This window comes from Nycticebus coucang, chromosome X (genome assembly GCF_027406575.1).
Source record: "Nycticebus coucang isolate mNycCou1 chromosome X, mNycCou1.pri, whole genome shotgun sequence".
Taxonomy (NCBI): Eukaryota; Metazoa; Chordata; class Mammalia; order Primates; family Lorisidae; genus Nycticebus; species Nycticebus coucang.
Genome location: NC_069804.1, coordinates 168526096 through 168546014, shown reverse-complemented (window position 1 = coordinate 168546014; position 19919 = coordinate 168526096). Strand labels below are relative to the sequence as shown.

General features: G+C 36.9%; 1 protein-coding gene across 6 annotated transcripts in view; it reads left to right on the top strand.

The window, feature by feature from the left end:
- FGF13 (fibroblast growth factor 13) overlaps positions 1 to 18647 on the top strand; it is a 743931-nt gene extending 725284 nt beyond the window's left edge. For all 6 annotated transcript variants that reach the window (XM_053580098.1, XM_053580097.1, XM_053580099.1 and 3 more), the window contains 2 exons: positions 15563 to 15761; positions 17270 to 18647. In XM_053580098.1, coding sequence (XP_053436073.1) covers positions 15563 to 15761; positions 17270 to 17406 — 336 coding nt within the window. In that variant the 3' untranslated portion in view covers positions 17407 to 18647. The remainder of the gene's footprint in view (positions 1 to 15562; positions 15762 to 17269) is intronic.
- The last annotated feature ends 1272 nt before the right edge of the window (positions 18648 to 19919 follow it).

Genomic DNA, 19919 nt, shown 5'->3' with positions numbered 1-19919 from the left:
TGGTACACTCACAAAGTGCAAGTCATTTTTCAGGACTAAAAAAATAATATTTCAGAGCATAAGAAAGAAATTTAGGAGGGATTAGTTACATATTCTTTGTGACCCAGTGATTCTCTAACTACAGTGACTATCCCAGCCTCTGAAGTACAGTAATTGGTTTGTAGGAGATATTTTTCCATTCATAAGAAAAAATCTCTGCTACTTTTTATCCTGGCCTTATTTTTCAAATCTGGCTTGAGTTGAAGAATCTTCTGCTAGAATTGTAGGAGAGCAGGTGCCAGATTGTGGAGGGCCTTGAATGCCCGGCCAGGGAGTTTGGATTTTATCCTGTAGGCAGCAGGGAACCATTAAAAGATTTTGAGCAGGAGGAATGTAAAAAATAGGACTTGATTTGGATGCATGTTTAGTATAAAAGTGCAATGATAAGATATATTAAGGGAGTGTTACGGTTCTGTTCGCAGCAAGAATATAACTGGAGGATTCATCTTTACTAGCTGACTAGTTCAGCTTTTATAGCATGCAAATTTTCAGAGCCAGCTGTAAGAGCTTGATGGTAAAAGAACAAAGTAAAAATTGATCATGTGAATGTAATTGTAAAGCAAGGGTTTTTTTAGTGATCAAGGTAATACGGGAATCATAATCATTTTAAAGAGTGACTGTAGAATTATTTGTTATTTTGAATTCTTTGAAACCACCTCTATGCTATGTAATTACCTTAAGTTTTAAGTGCTCTCTGCAGGGATAATTTATGCATTTTTCATTCTCATGCAAATGCTTTAACAGTCTACACTATTAAAAATGGGAGCTGAAAATTATTTCTAATAGTTAAGGTTGTGCGGAGCTCATGAAGTGGTAATCATTTTTATATATTCTCATAGTTTATATTATTGCTGTGTGTTTTCAACGACAGTGATACTTAGATAACAGACATTTGAAAACTTAAATTGCATGTTTTGATAAAGAACGATAATTTGCCTATTGCAAAACTTAATGTCATCAAAACCTTTTTAAAATATTAATATGAAATGATGCAATATTTCAGGAAATACAGAATAAATTTAATTTATGCTAAGCTCTAGAAGCTCCGTTATGAATTATAACTAGATACATGGTCTAAACACTCCTATAAAGCATTACGTTTTTAGAATTTAAGCAGTGGTTTCGACATAACCATAATATAAGGTAATAATAATAATAAATGGCATCACAGGTGATGGCATCTTGGTCATAAATAGGGAACTATTGTCTTGTTTACTGTAACATAGTTACATTTGGAAGCATTAGGTGTCCCTTATGAAAATATGATTCACTTTTTGATGTGACATTCATATTTAAAAGTGTCTTGTTTTAATGAACTTTCACAGGACTTTTGAGTTTCTCAAGAGATCTAGATTTCAGGGATTTTTTTTTTTTCCCCTGAGATGGATATGCATTGCACATAGGAAAATCTCCGGGAAGAAATAGGTTTTATTCTTCCTCCATTGGTTTGCCTGTAGATACTAACTTTACAAAAGAACATAACCTGCTCTGGGCAGCCTCTCAGATTTCACCTGGAGCTCTGAATACAGCTGGGAGTTTGGATAGGAAACAGATCTCCAGCAAAGGGGAGACAGCTTGTATTCCCACTTTCTTCATTAAACCTTCAGGCTTTCTGAAGGCCCACAGGATTATAGAATTGGGAAAAATAAATTTTCACTTTAACTTTCTCTGTTGTCTTTCTCTGTTTTGTTTCTCTGTCTCCCCATTACTGTGTTTCTCTCGCACATGCGTGCACACACACGCACACACACACGTCTGGCTAGTTTAATTTACAGTTTTCCTTATATTATCCACATCTGCACCTAGAGCAGTGGTTCTCAAACTTCCTAATGCCGCGGCCCTTTAATACAGTTCCTGTGGGTAGCGGCTCACAGGTTGAGAACCTCTGACCTCGAGAGACAGAAGCCTAATTTCAGTAAAGGTACTCTGGAGTCATTCCCTAAATTCTTCTCAGGTAGAGAGAAGGTCACTGGAAAGAAAATAAACCCAAAATGTGCTCAAGTTCAGTCATGAACATTTTGCAATTCAAGAATGGACTTTTCATGGCATGAGGTGGGAGAATGTTAAGTGGGCAAATTCACATAAAATAAATGGAGAGCTACTGCCTAGTGTGGCAGAGAAAGAAGTGGCCTGGGGACAGGCTAGCTGGCCTAGCTTGTACTCTTGTATTAAAACCTCTTCCTTCCTTCTGGAGCTCAAGGTCAGTTAGAACTTCTGGAACTTCAGCATCTCACAGCCCTGGAAGCGTCTTAGAGATCAGGTTGCCTTAAAATAAGGGCCTCTTAAATGTCAACACCAACTACCTTAAATTCCAGATTCCTCTAGAAGGAGCTGCTTCCCTGCTCTGGGCTTGTTCTCTAGCAGAAACTGTTAATGCCAGATTCCAGCATATTAGCATTTCTTTGGCTCTATTAAAAAAAATGGAAAGAAAGAAGAAAAGCTTTTATGAGAATTAAAAAAAAAAACTCCACCCAATCCATTATAATCATTACCTTTGTTATCATCATTATTAAACTGTCCCTAACTTGTCACTTGAATGCCATAACTATTCAAGCAGTTGTAGAAAACTTTAAGAGTAGACACTACTAAAACATAAGGTACTATTTGATTTTTCATTATTATTGTTATTATTACCTTATGTTCTGAAAGTAGAACTAGCAAAACAGTGGTTTGGAACAAAAGAAGTGAGATAATAATGTTGTACTTTTTGTGGCATAGTAATTAAAATGAGACGTGTAAATGTCATCTGGCCCATTAATACTATATTAGTTCACAAATCCTTTTAATATCATGTGAGCTCACCAATACACATTACAGTAATTCTAGATTTAGAATCTTAGGACATATTAAGCCCTAAATCAAAAGCTTCAGTATTGTTATTCTTGAAAAGTAATCACTAATGAATACAATTGATGTATAATGTTGGCCACTCACAAATATGGAGAGGTGCTTCTCTTCTTCATTTGTCTTCATTGACAATCACTAGTTTTCATACCAGTTTCAAATTGGGGTGGGGTAGGGTTGGTATTACATTTTCTTGTTTATCACACAAACTGAAAGTTTAGGCAGGGGAAGGAATCTGGTAGTCATTGAGCATTGGCCTATGCTAACTGCTTTCCATGCCTTGTGCAATTCTCCCTATGAGGCACATGATGCTGTTCCCATCTTGAGAGACAGGATCAGAGCACATGCCAATTGCCTAAAGTCAGAAAACTGGGAATTGGAAGAGGGAGATTTGAAGGGAACTCTTCTAAGAGGCAAGGCACCCAAAAAGGGAGGGTTGAGCCTTCAGCAAATGTTGGAACTGCATGTTTAAAAGGGAACTGACGTTGCAGCTATTGTCTACACCATGACTACTCTCCAGGTGAAAAGGTGCACTTACAATTGAGTTTATGAAGATACGATTTATTAGGGCACCTTTCCTGGGGTTTTCTCACCTGTGAGGTGGGGGCAATTCCACTCCTGGGCCAAATATTACAGAGTGGTGCTGTCAGGATTAAGGCAGATCATTATATATGCAAAGGAGACTGCCACATTGCCTGGCGCACAGTAGGCTCTCAGTAAATATTAGGTTAGAATGCATTTTTTAATTTAGGTCTTACATTAATGAATTGACTTCCTCCATTCAGATTTGTAGCAATTGACTCCTGCTAGCATTCTCTCATTTAGCTCCTTTCAAGGGATAGATGGGAGTAGAAATATACTCTCTTCGTAGAAGGATTCCACTCTCTACTACTTCTGGTCCTAAGAAGTCATTTACAGATGCAGTGTGACACAGCAGCCGGATTAGCCCTCTGCAGCATCATTCTCATCCTTGGTTTATAGATGAGCCCTTTGCACCTCGCCCAGTGACACCAGGTTTTCTGTTTTGCACTAGAAAGCATGCATTATATGCTTATATTTGAGCTGTCACTGTTACCTTGCATTGTTTTCCTACCTGTGCAAGAGAAAAGATGAGCATAGTCTATGAAGAAGCAGACTCCTGCTTATTGTAAGTGAGTCTTCCTTCTTCCTTGGAGAGAGACCCTACCAAATTTAATACAACTGCCATCCAGCACAAGTTATAATCCTCAAACTTTCCTGAAGTACTGGAACATCCTATGGATCCATTGGTATGGTTTTATTTTTAATATGCCTTGCCAGAACTTTTCAATTGATCTAGGAGGAAAGGATCTTTCTCCTTTGCACATCACTTGATTGGATCTCTGGAAAAATTTTTCAGAGTTCCTGGGCTTAGAATTTTTATTCAGATGCTTATAACAGCTACTTAAAAAGATTCAACCTACTAAGCTTGTTCTCCTTCTGAGGACAAGTACTTAAGAACTCATTTTCTCATTTTCTTACAGAAGGACTTAGCTCCCACTCTGAAGTTGTTGCAGAAAAGAGTACATCTCTGTCACAAATTAGAATGCTTCATAGTAACAGAATATATATCCAATGGGCACAAGTTAATTCCAATGACCAGCTACAAGACAGGAAGGTTTGTTTTTTAGAAACCATATCTGATAATTGATTCACCTTTTAAAATACATAGGTCAGCTCTGTCATTTACAAAAGCCAGTATACAGAATTAACAAACATAATAGATAAAAACAAAATTTTTAGGGGATTATTCACCTTAGAGAAGTATTCTTCACTTGAAAAAAAAATGCTTATCCTGCAGATTTCTGATAATAGAGAGGTCTCATAAGAGTTAAAGTAAAAGTATATCAAGAGGGCGGCGCCTGTGGCTCAGTGAGTAGGGCGCCGGCCCCATATGCCGAGGGTGGCGGGTTCAAACCCAGCCCCAGCCAAACTGCAACAAAAATAAAATAGCCGGGCGTTGTGGCGGGCGCCTGTAGTCCCAGCTGCTCGGGAGGCTGAGGCAAGAGAATCGCGTAAGCCCAAGAGTTAGAGGTTGCTGTGAGCCGTGTGATGCCCCGGCACTCTGCCCGAGGGCGGTACAGTGAGACTCTGTCTCTACAAAAAAGAAAAAAAAAAAGTATATCAAGAATAGAAAAGCAAGCATCCCGTGTAATCAACACTAATTCAAAACTAGTAGATGAACAACTACAAACCCACAGGAGAGAAAAACAATTAAATTTAAGAGTGGGGAGGGGGAAAGTGGCTTAGTAAGCTCCCACCTAACCTAATGGGTACAATATAAGGGAAGAAGGACTCAACTACAACTCGAACTTTACCATACAAACACAAATAATGTAACCCAATCCATATGTACCCTTATATTAACCCAAAATAAAAAAATTAAAATATAATTTCATGTTCACATAGTCTCTCTGAAACATATTTTGTATAAACTGAAGTGTATCTTATGCCACGAAATTATATTGCTTAAACAATCTGTATTCTTCTGGAAGATAGGGTCATACTAACACTATCTTGGGCCAATAACACAGTCTTGAGGACAGGTGGTCCCTCCTTCTTTGTCACAGATCTCAACATGTTACTTCATTTCAAAGTGTATTTGCTGACCAGGCTTGAAGCAGAGCGAGGCCTTTGAATCCTGTCGTTTTTTTTATATCGTGACAAAAATAACCCCTATTAGCTTCTCTAAGGGATACACTGTTTTTGTTTGGTCTCATTCTTTTATTTCTGGCTTATTTTAGTTTGTTTTATAAAACAAATTGCTTTGTAAAATTTGACAGCCTGCATGGCACTGCTTTAGAAAAAGATATGAAAATCCAGAACAATTCAGTAGAGAGGACTAATAAACTCCTAAGCTAAAATATGGTCCTATCTGAGTCCTAATTCTGTTCTCAACAGGCCATTAGTTGACAGGCCCCTTAATATTTTTCTCATTTTTGTTTGTAAAGCACTAAGGAGAAAAAACAATGCTGTGCTGGCGTATTTTGTGGGATCAGCATAAGGTAAATTAAAATGTCTATGAAATATCTTAGAATATAGAAATGCAACCAACTACATCAGGGAAAATAGTACCATGTGCATGTTCTTAATTATAACTGTATTTCTTTACAAATGATTACTTATTAGCATGTGTATTTTTAAGTCATTTTATGGTATGGTATTTCATGAAGCCATTTTTGAGCACCTAAAAATTTCTTTAGTACTATGGCTTGAAGCACTGCAGTCATTTCAGCCTACTGCAGACAAAAACAAACAAAAGAAAAAAATGGAAGGAGGCAAAATAGTTTTCTGGGAGCCAAGCTTGGGGGAGAGCACTAAATCCCGAGTATAATTCACGTGAAGTCCTAATTTTTGGCAGAATTTATATTCTTCCATGTTAATAAAACACATACAGGCAGGCCCTTTCTTTGTAAACTCATTCCATAGTGAAAAAGAACCTTGAGAAGAAAAGTGAATTTATATACTTGGCCCTGGTTTCCTGGGCCTGTATTATCAGAAGTAATCCCCATATTTCATGTTTATGGAGCTGTACAATGCAGACCTTCTTTCACATACATCATCTCAGGTTGTATGATTCAACAACCCCATATGGTCAGCAGAACTGGTAGATTATTTTTCATCATCTTACAAAAACGCAGCTTATAGAATTTAATTGAAATGTTGAACTGTTTGTAGACCCAGAGACCAAGAGTGTAAGTTTCATGTCTGTCAGGGATCTCTTTATTCTTACAACGTAAGCATCGCTTTTTTACTCTCTTTTCTTCCTCCTTCTCCTCCCCTTCCTTCCTTTCCAGACTCTTAAATTAAATTTTTCTGTAGGCTACTTTTCTCCTTTTAATAAGCTTACTTTTTTTCTGTTGTCACAGGCAAATGCTGGCCTGTCTCTCTCTACTTTAAAACAACCCTTTATTCATTTATTCATTTGAAAAATGTAGGGCCACATTCAACTTTGTTTTTGTTTTTGTTTTTTTTTTGGATTTGTACAAGGGAGCTTCCATGGTCTCTTCATACGATATTCCTTTTTTTTCATTTATTTATTTTATCAAATATGTATAATTTACTATAACCAGACCTTATATTAAGAGTTGCCCTCACGTATCTCATGGTCCAGTGGATATTTGAGTGAACAAAATATACTCTATTTATCATGAATTAATAATTTTGCTTAGCTGCAGTGCACTAGGTATCAATTCCCTCTCCCACAACTTCTCCTTTTTTAGGCTTTGATCTCAGTAATAATGAAGTTCATTCACATCAAATATACCCTGAGAGAGAACATCAAAGCCCTGAATATAACAATTAGCCCTGGATTTTGGAATCATCGATGGAGGGGAGGCCTATATGGAGACTATAGGTAGTTACATTGTCACCCCCATGGGTATGATTTATGTTTTAAAATTCTATTCTTAGAATTTTTTAACACACTTGAAAATCTAATTTTAATCTGTGTGTCATTTTCATTAGACTGGGGAATAATGGACACACACAAGTCAGACCTGCTTAAATAACCTGCTAATGTTAAATCTAGAAAATTAATTATCATCAGAACACAGCTCAGAATTAGATGAGTGACCCTTGCTATTGGCAGTAATTGTTAAATTAATTGGATGATTAGGCTATGGAAATATGGCTGGAAGAGATGAGGGGAAAAGAGAGACGTGGGAGCATATAAAGAAGTAGGTTAGTTATAATATGTGTATAGAACCTACTGAAAAGAAGAAACCATGTGTTTCTAGGTTCATCATCAAACATTTATTTAAATGCCCACTCATATATCTACAAGCATTTTTGTTTCTGTGTTCTATGGTGGCTGCTTTAAAACATATTACATGTGGATAAAACAAAATATGTTGAGAAACATTAATCTATATCAAGATGCATACACTTGGCACAACATCCACACATGTGGAAGGTTATGCTTAAAGTATAATACCATGATCACTTGGGATGTGTCGTTGCCATTTTATGTATGGACAACTTCATTAGACCCTGTTACTCTCTCTAAATCGAAGAGAATCAGTGTATCTCATTTAAAAAATATGTCTTTTGAGAGAAATGTGTTAAAAGGAAACATATAAAATCTATATGGTTATCCTCAAACTTTCTCATCCTGCTGAAAAACAGACTCAAATGAAACATGGCCACCCAAATGGAAAATATATCGTGCTCATGGATCAGCAGAATCAATATTTTTAAAACGTCTATACTACCTAAAGTGACCTACATACTCAATGCAGTCCCCATTAAAATACCAATGTCATTTTTCAGAGCTCTAGAAAAAATAATTCTATGCTTTGCATGGAACTAGAAAAGAGCCCAAATAGTCAAAGCAACCTTAAACAAAAAGGACAAATTGGGAGGCATCACTTTAGCAGACTTTATTCTATACTACAAGGCTATAGCAACCAAAGCAGAATGATAATGGCACAAGAACAGAGACATAGACCAGTGGATCAGAACAGAAAACCCAGATATGAAACCATCCTCATATTGTCATTTATTCTTTGACAAGGCAGAAAGTAATATATGCCGGGGAAAGAATGCCTCTCTATTCAATAAATGGTGTTGGGAAAATTGGATAGCCACCATGTACATTAAAACAGGATCCATACCTCTTACCCCTTATAAAAATTAATTAATAGAGGATAACAGATTTAAATCTAAGGCATGGAACTGTAAGAATTCTAGAAAAAGATGTTGGAAAAACTCTTGCTGATATCAACCTAAGCAAATAATATATGAAGAAGACCCCAAAGGCAGTCACAGCAACAACAAAAATAAACAAATGGTACATGAATAATTTTTTTTTTTTTGCAGTTTTGGCCAGGGCTGGACTTGAACCCACCACCCACAGCATATGGGGCTGGTGCCCTACTCCTTGAGCCACAGGAGCTGCCCAAGTACATGAATAAATTAAAAAGCTTCCTCTACAAGTCGCCAGGCAATTTACCCAGCACCATTTGTTAAATAGGGAATCTTTCCCCCAATTTATATTTTTGATAGGCTTCTCAAAGACCAAATGACAATAAGTGTCTGGGTTTATCTCTTGGTTTTCAATTCTGTTCCATACATCTACCTCTCTATTTTTGTACCAGTACCATGCTGTTTTGATCACTATAGATTTATAGTATAGTCTGAAGTCTACTAGCATGATACTTCCTGATTTGTTTTTATTTCTGAGTAATGTCTTGGCTATTCGTCCAAAAGACCAAAAATCACTTGGAAACAAAGATATTTGCACCAGATTGTTCATTGCAGCTCAATTCATAATTGCCAAGTCTTAGAAGAAGCCCAAGTGTCCATTGACCCAGGAATGGATTAATAAATTTTGGGATATGTATACCATGGAATACTATGCAGCATTAAAAAAAAGATGGAGACTTTACCTCTTTTATGTTTACATAGATGGAGCTGGAAAATATTCTTCTTAGTGAAGTATCCCAGGAATGGAAAAAAAAATCCAATGTTCTCAGTACTACTATAAAACCAATTTATAATCACTCACACTTTATATGAGAGATGAATCACAACTGTAGCCCAGGAAGAAGGAGGGAAGGGGAGGGAGATGGGTGGGGGGGTGGTTCGATAGAGGGAGGGTTAATGGTGGGACCACACCTGTGGAGCATATTGCAAGAGCACAAGTCAAATCTATCAAGTATTGAACACAAATGTCTTAACGCTGTGATTAAGTAAGTGAGGTGAAAGCTATGTTAATTAGTAGGATGTAAGCATTCCAGTTTGTACAAATAATCAAACAATTGAATCCAACAAAGGCATAAATGTATTCACGATCTATGTATATATGACTTAATTAAAAAAAAAAAAGCTTCCTCACAGCCAAAGAAACAATAACAGAGTAAATACACAACCTATAGGATGGGAAAATACTTTCAGACTATACATCTGATAGAGGGCTAATGACCAGCATCTATAAAGAACTCAAGCAAATCAGCAAGAAGAAAAAAATCAATCCCATATAAAATGGGCAAAAGACATGAACAGAAACTTTTCAAAAGAAGGCAAACAAATGGCCAATAAAGGTATGAAATATTGCTCAACATCTCAAATCATCAGGGAAGTGCAAATCAAAACCACAGTGAGAGGGCGGTGCCTGTGGCTCAAAGGAGTAGGGCGCCAGCCCCATATGCCAGAGGTGGTGAGTTCAAACCCAGCCCTGGCCAAAATCTGCAAAAAAAAAAACCACACTGAGGTGTCACCTAACTTTAGTTACAATGGCTTTTATCAAAAAAAATTCCAAAACAACATATGGTGGCATGGATGGAGAGAAGGGAACACTCATACACTGTTGTGGGATTGCAAACTAGTACAACCTCTATGGAAAGCAGTATGGAGCTATTTCAAAGAACTAAAAGTAGACCTCTTGTTTGATCCAGTAATCCCACCACTGGGTATTTACCTGAAGGGAAAAAAGCCATTTTATCAAAAAGACACCTGCACTTGAATGTTTATTGCAGCACAACTCACAATCTCAAAGATGTGGAAGCCACCCAAGCTCTTATTAGCACATGAGCAGATTAAGAAAATGTGGTATACATATACCATAGAGTACTAGACAGCCATAAAAAATGGTGAACTGATGCCATTTGCGACAACCTGGGTGGAACTGGAGAGCATTCTTCTAGATGAAGTTTCAAAAGAATGGAAAAAGAAACACCACATGTACTCATTATTAAACTGGAAGTAATTGATTAACACCCATGTGCACATTTGGTAGTAAAATTCAACACAAAGCAAACAGGTGGGAGGAGGCAGGAGGGGAGGAGCATCTTCACACCTAAAACCTACCAGGTACAATGCACACTATCAGGGAGGGGCAAACTTACAACTTTGACTTAAACTTTACCAAAGCAATTGATGTAACCAAAATATTTGTACACCCCATAATATTCTGAAGTCAAAAAAAATTAAAAAAGAAAATACAAGAGCAGGGAAGAAAACATGAAAAACCCATTATAAGAGGCTACATTTGCCACATAACTCAGTTTAATCAGGAAGGCTTTGGAGATATGTTTTAAGACATCGATTTAAACAACATACCGAAATCCTTTATGTCAGTATGTGTTTATGTCACTGACAAAAATGATAAGCAAATATAATTTAGCACTCATCTTTTTTTGTTATGACAACTGAGGTTGTAACTACACATCATCTATTGCCTGGCATGACCCTTAGTTGGCTCCCTCCAGGGAAGCCATCATCACAGCCCATATTCCTTCTGACTTGCCCCTAGCTCCAGGAGGCTGGAAGTGCTGCACTCTGCCCATATTTTGCCCTTGGTACTAGTTGCAACACAGACCACATATTGCTTTTTCTGACTTTAACAGAGAATAGTAGTATACACTGGTCCCAAGCCTTTCGTTATGGGGCAAAGATGTTTTCTGGCACAACACTGGATCTTGGGGTTTTTTTGAGTATATTCGACATTATGTGTTGCGCTAATGCCTTCTTTGGTTGCCTTTCAAAAGTCTATGTGGAGGTCTAATAGGCCCTGATAAGGGCAGCCAAACATTAACATCTGTGGCTACAAGTATTCCCCAGTATAGGTCTATTGAGATGTTTAGGGTTTCTAATGTTTTCTTTTCGTTAGTGATATTTAGCCTCCAAAGAATTATTTCCCACTTAATTGTGTGAGGAAATTGGTAAAAAGAGAGTTGTTAGATTTTGCTCCTGGATGCACTAGTTCTCTAAATGTATGTTCCCTATTCCTCACAAAAAAATATTATCATTGTAACTAATTGGTATGGGTTGTTTAGATAAAACGTTTGGTATTCACTAAGAAGAAGCAAGCCTTGAACTTTAAGAGGAATAGGAAAGATAGAATTATTATTTCATGAACTAAAAGTTATTATTTCTCTGAAAAAAACATAGATATGCAAGACAGGTAAATAACTTTTAAGAGAAATCAATGGATAAAAAGGTTATAAGATATAAAACACCTTTCCTTTTGCGCTCAGGCCAAGTAATTTCGTAGTGACTATGCAGAGTATACATAACATCTTTTTAACTCCTTCGTTCACTCATTATAATAGCAAATATTTATCTACCACCCATGAAGTCCAGACAACAACGATTGATGCCTTCATTAAGTGCCTCCAATTTGTCGAGACCACTGTGGCACCTTCTTCCCCCGCACTAGTGAGCATCTCCAGATCAATCAAAGCAGGTTGATTTCTTGGCATGTGTCTACCTGCTCCTCTCTGACTAGGACCTTCCTAGATTGGGCCAAATCCAATTTCTATTATTTATATGAATCACTGCTGAGACATAGGGAGATTCAGGTGGACCTCTGCCCCTTTTGGTTGACCTTCACGTTAGGTAGAATGTGCACATTTTTCCAAGTTTGATTAAAATCAAGTCTCTTCTGCCTACTCATTCCAATGCTGGATAAAATGACAGTGTCACACACAGAGAACAGAACACTCCTCTGGTTGCTTCAACATTCTTTTTTTGGCCTCATTTTTCTCCCTCTCTACTGAGCTTTTGAGTCCAAATTTAGTGGTGATGACTAAGAAATTGCCAGGATATGACAGAGCATTCAGTTCATTGAGTCCTTCCTTGCTATTTTCCCATAAGTTGTAACAATTGCCAAGTTTTCCTCCTTATGTTGTAGGTGCCATGTTATTCTTAACATCTGTTCAATATTCAAAGCACGTTTGCAGGATCTGCCCATGCAATGACAGCCTCCTTTTACATATAGAATTTTTATAGTTGATACTTCTGTGTCATGGAATTTACAATATTTAAATCTGAATCTCAGAAATTCAAATTGTATAAACAATAATTGCACGGTCTGCCATGTGGTAGGCAATATGACCAGTCATTTTCATTTTCAAGTTGGGGGGGTAGATTGGTAAACAAATTAAGACAAGTTCCTGGCCATCTGGAGCTAATCTTGCACACATATGCATCACAGGGCCAGCTAGAGATGTAGATAGAGTTTATGGGCTCATAATCAGTTCTGATTGGGAGAGATTATACATGATTTCACAAACAGTTATATTTGATCTAATCCTTGAGGGATGAATAAGACGAAAGCCAATAGGTAGAGAAATAGACAAATGACATTCTGAAACAAGGAAGTGAGTAGAATTTGTGAAGGCACAAAGGTACATATGATTCTGTGGTAAAGGATAGCCCTGGAGGACATGGAAGTAACTGAATTACGGAGAATTTTTAACTGCCACATCAAGTGGTTTGCTGTTTTTGCTATAGGCAAGGTGAAATCATCAAGAGTTCCTAAGGAAGGGAACTTGGCTTTAGGAAGGCAAACCTGCCAATAGAAGAGTAGAGACAAGGTAAGAAGTTATTATAGCAGTCCAGTAAAGAGGTAATAAGGTCACAACCAGAGAAGTAATAATGGGAATGGAAGGGAAAGGTCATGGATCATGGACTAGAAAACCTGTGATTGAACTTGAAAGTCTTCCAAAGTTTTAAGTGTGAACAACTGTCAGGATGATGGACGTCAATCACTGAGACAAGGAACATAGGAGAAGTAGAGGTTAGAGGAACTGTGACTCTATGCTTCAAATATTATTCTTCCCTTTTTTTGATATCGAAAGGCTCAGCTAAAATATTGCCCTCTCTGTAAATCAATCCCCAGACCCCCAGTCAGATTTAAGTCTAGCTTTTGCTGTTCCCATACAACATCTCCTTCATTTTTATTCTTTTTATTTTTTGATACATTTGTACATATTTATGGGGTACACATTCAATTGTGTTATGTGCATAGACTTATAATGGTCTAGTCAGGGTATTTGGGGTCTCCATCATCTGAATATTAATCATTTATATGTGTTGGGTACATTTGAAGTCCTCTCTTTTAGCTATTTTGAAAAACATATTGTTATTTACTATAGTCATCCTACTCTGCTATAACACATTAGAACTAATTCCTTCTATCATATGTTTTATTCATCGAATTTCTGACCCTTTATGAAAAGAAAATTCATTCTCCGAAGATAAATGATCTCCTCCCCGAATGGTATTTAATTTCCAAGAAATTTCAGAAACGTTCTAGGCAGTTGCCTTCATCACTAGAGGAAATGTGGAGATTTTTAGTCAAATTTCTTTGTACTTTCTTGGCTTTCCCTATGTTGAGAAATCCTACAAAGAGGAGTTTTCACAGCCCATAAATAGTACACTTTGGTTCCCAACATGTGACAGTTGCCTTAGAAGTACATTTCTTCTTGAGTAGGTTGAATTTGTGAGAGTCTTTTGAGGATCTTTCAAGTGTGTCCCTAGGCTGAAATAACTCCAAAAGGTACTCCAATTTGGGCATTCTGAAGGCCAAATGGGAGAAATCAGTTAGATTACTGGACGAAAATGTTTGTGGACTCCCAGAGAAATAAGAAAATTGCTTGATTGCTTAACTTTAAGAGAAAAGCTGCCTTACATGAGGAACGTGTCCCTTTTTGCTGGAGTGACTCTGAGGGTCCTTCAAATGTATTGCTTAGCTAGTGTGCATTCCTTAGAACAATATTCAATTGCAAAAATGAAGGAAGATAGGACCATGAAGACCTTGTTTAAAAAGGACTGGTATCCAAGAAAATTTGTAGCATTTTTATAAGTTTAAAAAAAATTTGGTAATATTATTAAAAATTATTCCTGATAATATCTCAGCAAATTAGCAAAAATCTGATAGCCTCATTGGTGTCTCTATCACATGTAGTTCAGTTAGCATGGCCCACCTTCTCTTCCTTTTGCTACTTTGCTGCTCTATGGGTTACTTATACATTAAAATCTACTGTTCACTTTATTTGGCTTAGAAATGGTCATTTTTCATGGCTGTTGCAAATACACAGATGCATACATTTAAAAGAAATGGTTGTATCCCCGCCTGAAATAGTTTGTTGGGTCAGGAGCACTTCCTTTGAATGGCCCCGTCCAAAAATATACATGGCCAAGTACATGGCAGAAAGCCACATTGCAGGGTTCAAAGGCCCCTGGTCTGCTGCTTTCTCATGGATGCTTGTAGAATGACTATAAATTCCTTGCTTCTATATTGATTTTTTCTTGTAAATGTACTATGAAGTAAAGACGTGGTAAGGGGAGATTTTTTTTTTTTATTTTCAAATCAAGGTCCGATGATCTAAAAGACATCAATTTGGTTTACCTTAAAGTAAAAGGTAGTCTCTTTTTGTAGCATCTTTTTACAAATAAAGGTAGCAGGCATTATAGCACAGGTTTCAGCCTAGGGCAATTGACAGCCATAGTTGTCAACCATAGTGTATTATCACTCAAGAATCCATGAAAATTAAGTACAAGGACTGAATGTTTACTGTCTCATATTTAATCCCAAAGGGAGCAAAGCTCTGTGTGATAGCTTTCTGCTTGTCTTTTCAATCCTTGCCTCTTGCATTTGTCCAATATATAACACTTACGTGGCTGGTTCTAATGTGCCCATTACCTATTACAAAGAGAGCTAATCATTGATTAGTAGCACTTTTGCACAGTGCTTTTTCGTAAGGCATTATGTGAAATGTTGTATATAGTTTATACTTAACATACAGCACCAGTCATATAAGCTTTAACAAAATATGACCTAACTTCTGAAAGGTAATGCCAGATGACTGGATGATTCTATATGAAATTCATGCCTATAACCATTGAACTTTTGTTTGTTTACCTTTTCTTACAGGAACATTTCACACCTGAGTGCAAATTCAAAGAATCAGTGTTTGAAAATTATTATGTGACATATTCGTCCATGATATACCGTCAGCAGCAGTCAGGCCGAGGGTGGTATCTGGGTCTGAACAAAGAAGGAGAGATCATGAAAGGCAACCATGTGAAGAAGAACAAGCCTGCAGCTCATTTTCTGCCCAAACCACTGAAAGGTAAATTTGGTGCGAAGCATACTAATGGTGCGAAGCATACTAATTTAAATCAGTCCCTTATTATGCTTGTGAAAGTATAACATAGTTCTTCGACTTTAAGGAATCTATACAGAAATTTACAAATATTTTAATATTCAAAAAAATTTACTCTCCTGATTTTAATTTTTTCATAGTGTGTCTACATATAATAACACCTTACTTATGAAGAAATAGATAAATTGCTGACTCAAGACAGACAAGACCCTCAAATTATGCCAAAATGGTCCCTGCCAGAAACATATATGTTTAAATATGTGTATACTTAACACTTAGCAGAAAGCTCCTCAGGACCTCTATAAGGGCCCAACACTATCACTTCAAGTATTTGCTGTCATGATTTTATATTCTAGTCATTATTAGCAGATTTATAGCAAATTAACAAGGGTTAGGGATGGGAGTAAGCTGTGGAAGATCGGGGGTAGGGATATTAGAAGTACTGAGACTTGGTAGGGAAAAGTCATACAAATGGCAGCCAAGCAGAAGAAGACCTCAAAGACATTACCATCCTGGGGTGAGCATAGGATTTTAGAGTTGAGACAGACTAGTTCAGATTAGTGTAGCATTGTGTTTCATACCACTCTCTGGATCCAGGCTACCTGGATCTGAAGCTCAGATTCACTTGTTACTAACTGGATTTCCTGAGCAGGTTATTTACCTGTGTGCCTCAAGGTCGTCTTTAAAACATGGCTAAGGGTACTTATGTCATAAGATTCTTACATGGATCAAATGAGATAATGTATGCAAAGAACAGTATCTAATGTGTTATTAGCTGCACGAGTATAAGCTAGTACTGTTATTTACAGCACAGCAATGATAATTTTTACCATTTATTGTATCAAGAGTTGTTCTACTACTTAGACATAGAAAGTTTCATTTTAAAGTATTATGGAAATCAGTGTTTTAAAATGTATTTAATTTTTAATATTTGGCTTGCACAGTGTGCTGTAGATCATATTTAAACTTCTAAGAGCTTTATTAAATGCATTTTTTCATTAAATCCTCTTGTATATAATCATAAGTGATAGAAGCTAGGCATTAAAATTCGTTACACACTACAGTACCAAGACTAAATTTTGCTTAATCTAATCCAGTCCCCTTTCAAGTGAACCCTTGAAAGCAGCATTTTTCAGGTTTGGCTTAAGGCACAGAAGTCTAGTTATAACTAGAAGAAGAGTTGAGGACCCAGTATGTTATGCCCATTTTAAAATTTTTTTCTACTTTAGTTTTTTCAATTGACAAATAAAAATTGTATTTATATGTCATGTACAAGCTATTCTGAAATATATATATGTATATATATACATACATACATTTTGGAATGGCTGAATCAAGCTAATTAACATGTGCTATCTCACATACTTATCATTTTTGTCACAAGAATACTTAAAATCTGTTCTTAGCAATTTTCAAGAGTACCTAAGTGTACCCATTTTTGAAGGCCTTTTCCACCATTTTTATGTGCTTTTCAGTGGCCATGTACAAGGAGCCGTCACTGCACGATCTCACGGAGTTCTCCCGATCTGGAAGTGGGACCCCAACCAAGAGCAGAAGCGTCTCTGGCATGCTGAATGGAGGCAAATCCATGAGCCACAATGAATCAACGTAGCCAGTGAGGGCAAAGCAAGGGCTCTGTAACAGAACCTTACCTCCAGGTGCTGTTGAATTGTTGTAGCAGTCCTTCACCCAAAAGTTCAAATTGATCGGTTACCAACAAATAAGCAGAGTTCACTAATTATCTGCTATTAGACCTTCTTACCACCCATCCTTAAGCCCCATGATTTAGACTGAGCTTGTGAAAAAGAATGCCAAACATTATTCATGAACTAAATCTGGGAGAAGGACTGCCAAATTTTCTCATGATCTCACCTGTACTTTGGGAATGACAAACCAAAAATATTTCACAGCACTAATGCTGATCAAAATTTACTCTCCAAACAAGAAAATTTAAAAGACCACAATTATTCTCCAAAAATAAAATAAAAACAAAACAAAACAAAATAAACTGCTTAAATGTTTTGTAGGGGCAAACAAAATTATGTGAACTGTGTTGTTTTCTTGGCTTAATGTTTTCTATCTACGCTTGGTTCAAATGTACTCCTTGGTATAGTGCAACTTTACTGATTTCTGGAATTCAATGGTTCTATTGACTCTGTGTCACCCATATCAACCAAATTCAGGGTTGAATCTTAATTGGCATCTCAGGCTCAAGGTTACAGTGTTCTTGAGATTTTACCAGTTTTTTCTTTAGATTTACAGTATTCTGGTCAAGTTCTTGTGCTGTACTTTGTGCGTAGAAATTGAATTGTATTGTCAACCCCAGTCAGTAAACATAACTTAAAGAAATGATTATCCTCAAGTGTAGATTTCTCTTAATTCCATTTGTGTATCATGTTAAACTGTTGTTGTGGCTTCTTGTGTAAAGACAGAACTGTGGAACTGTGATATTGTCTTTTGTGTTGTTACAATAAGAAATGTCTTATCTGTATATGTATGAGTCCTGCTGTCATTGTATTTGGCACGTGAATATTGTGTACAAGGAAATGTTAAGACTGGTTCTCCCTAAACAACATATATTATACTTGCTACTGGAAAAGTGTTTAAGACTTAGCTAGGTTTCCATTTAGATCTTCATATCTGTTGCATGGAAGAAAGTTGGAATCTTGGCATAGAGTTGCATGATATGTAAGATTTTGTGCATTAATATTTGTTAAAATCTGTGTTCCAAAAGTGAACATAGCGTGTACAGGCCGTTTTCTGTCTGTGCACAAAAAGTAAAAAAAAAAAAAGTTGTTTAATATTTGTTGTTGTATACCCAAATACGCACCGAATAAACTCTTTATATTCATTGAAAGAAAAATCCTTCAACATGTATTTATTGAGCGTCCATTATATGGCATTAACTCTAGTAGAAACTGGAGTTAAACACTGAATAATGCAGATAAAGTCCCCCTCCTTGCATAATCTACAGTCTAGAGATTCATGTTACTCTAAGGTGTGTTTATCATGCTAGTTATTGTGCTTTGACTTAAGATTGGCACAGAAGAATTCTCATTGCCATTCAGTGACACATATGTTGTAGCATTCCCTCTGCCATTTGCACTGTCATTTCACCTTTCTGTTGCTCAGTTCTCTCCTCTGTACAGGGAATACATAGGACTAAATATCTAATGTCCTTTCCATCTCTGAGCGCTAAAGGAAAATATAAACATTTTTAAATGTCGATGACTGTTCTCTAACTCCTCAAAGTTGCCATTGCCTGGCTATGAATACTTCAAGAATAGACGGTCCCCTACCTAAAAACGGTCCCCTACTTATCATCTTTTGGCTTTACAAAGGTGCAAAAGTGATGACATTTAATAGAGACCATACTTCAGGTACCCGTTTAACAGATTTTTTCATTTTCAATCCAATATGCAATATATTACCTGAGCTATTCAATACTCTATTGTAAAATAGGCTTTTATATGAGATGATTTTGTCCAACTGTAGGCTAATTTAGTCTTGTGAGCACATTTAAGGTAGGTTAAGCTAAGCCGTGGTGTTTGGTAGGTGAAGGATATTAAATGAATTTTCAACTTACGATGAGTTTATTGGGACATGACCCCACTGTAAGTCAAGGAGCATCTGTATATGGAGAGAAGAGTGGGAAAACAGGTAAAACATAATTGACCGGTACTCCTCTGGGCATTCCAAAAATAAAATTACTGGGACCCATGCAACGTGCTATTGCCAGGAGTGGAGGCTGCCCATTTCTAAGATGTTTGGCATGAGCTCCTAACCCATCCCAGCCCAGTCCAGTCTAGTCACCTTGTGATTCATCTTAAATCCTACTCATCCTGCCTGAGCTCTAAAGCACACCTGCATGAGGTTGATATCATCAGGCCTTTTGTGAGATTCAAGAATCTCCTGAATCTGATGCCTACCACACTTTGAAAAACACTGTACTCTGGCATAGCACTTGATCTCACGTTGTCACTACTAACTGTGTAAGTACATCCAATCCTCACACTGTATTTAGCCTAGGGTAAAAAAAAAAAAAATGAAAAAGAAAACAACCACTATCTTCAAGCTACTTGCAAGTCTTTGAAAGCAAAACAAACTCCAGTTCTTCTCCACGAG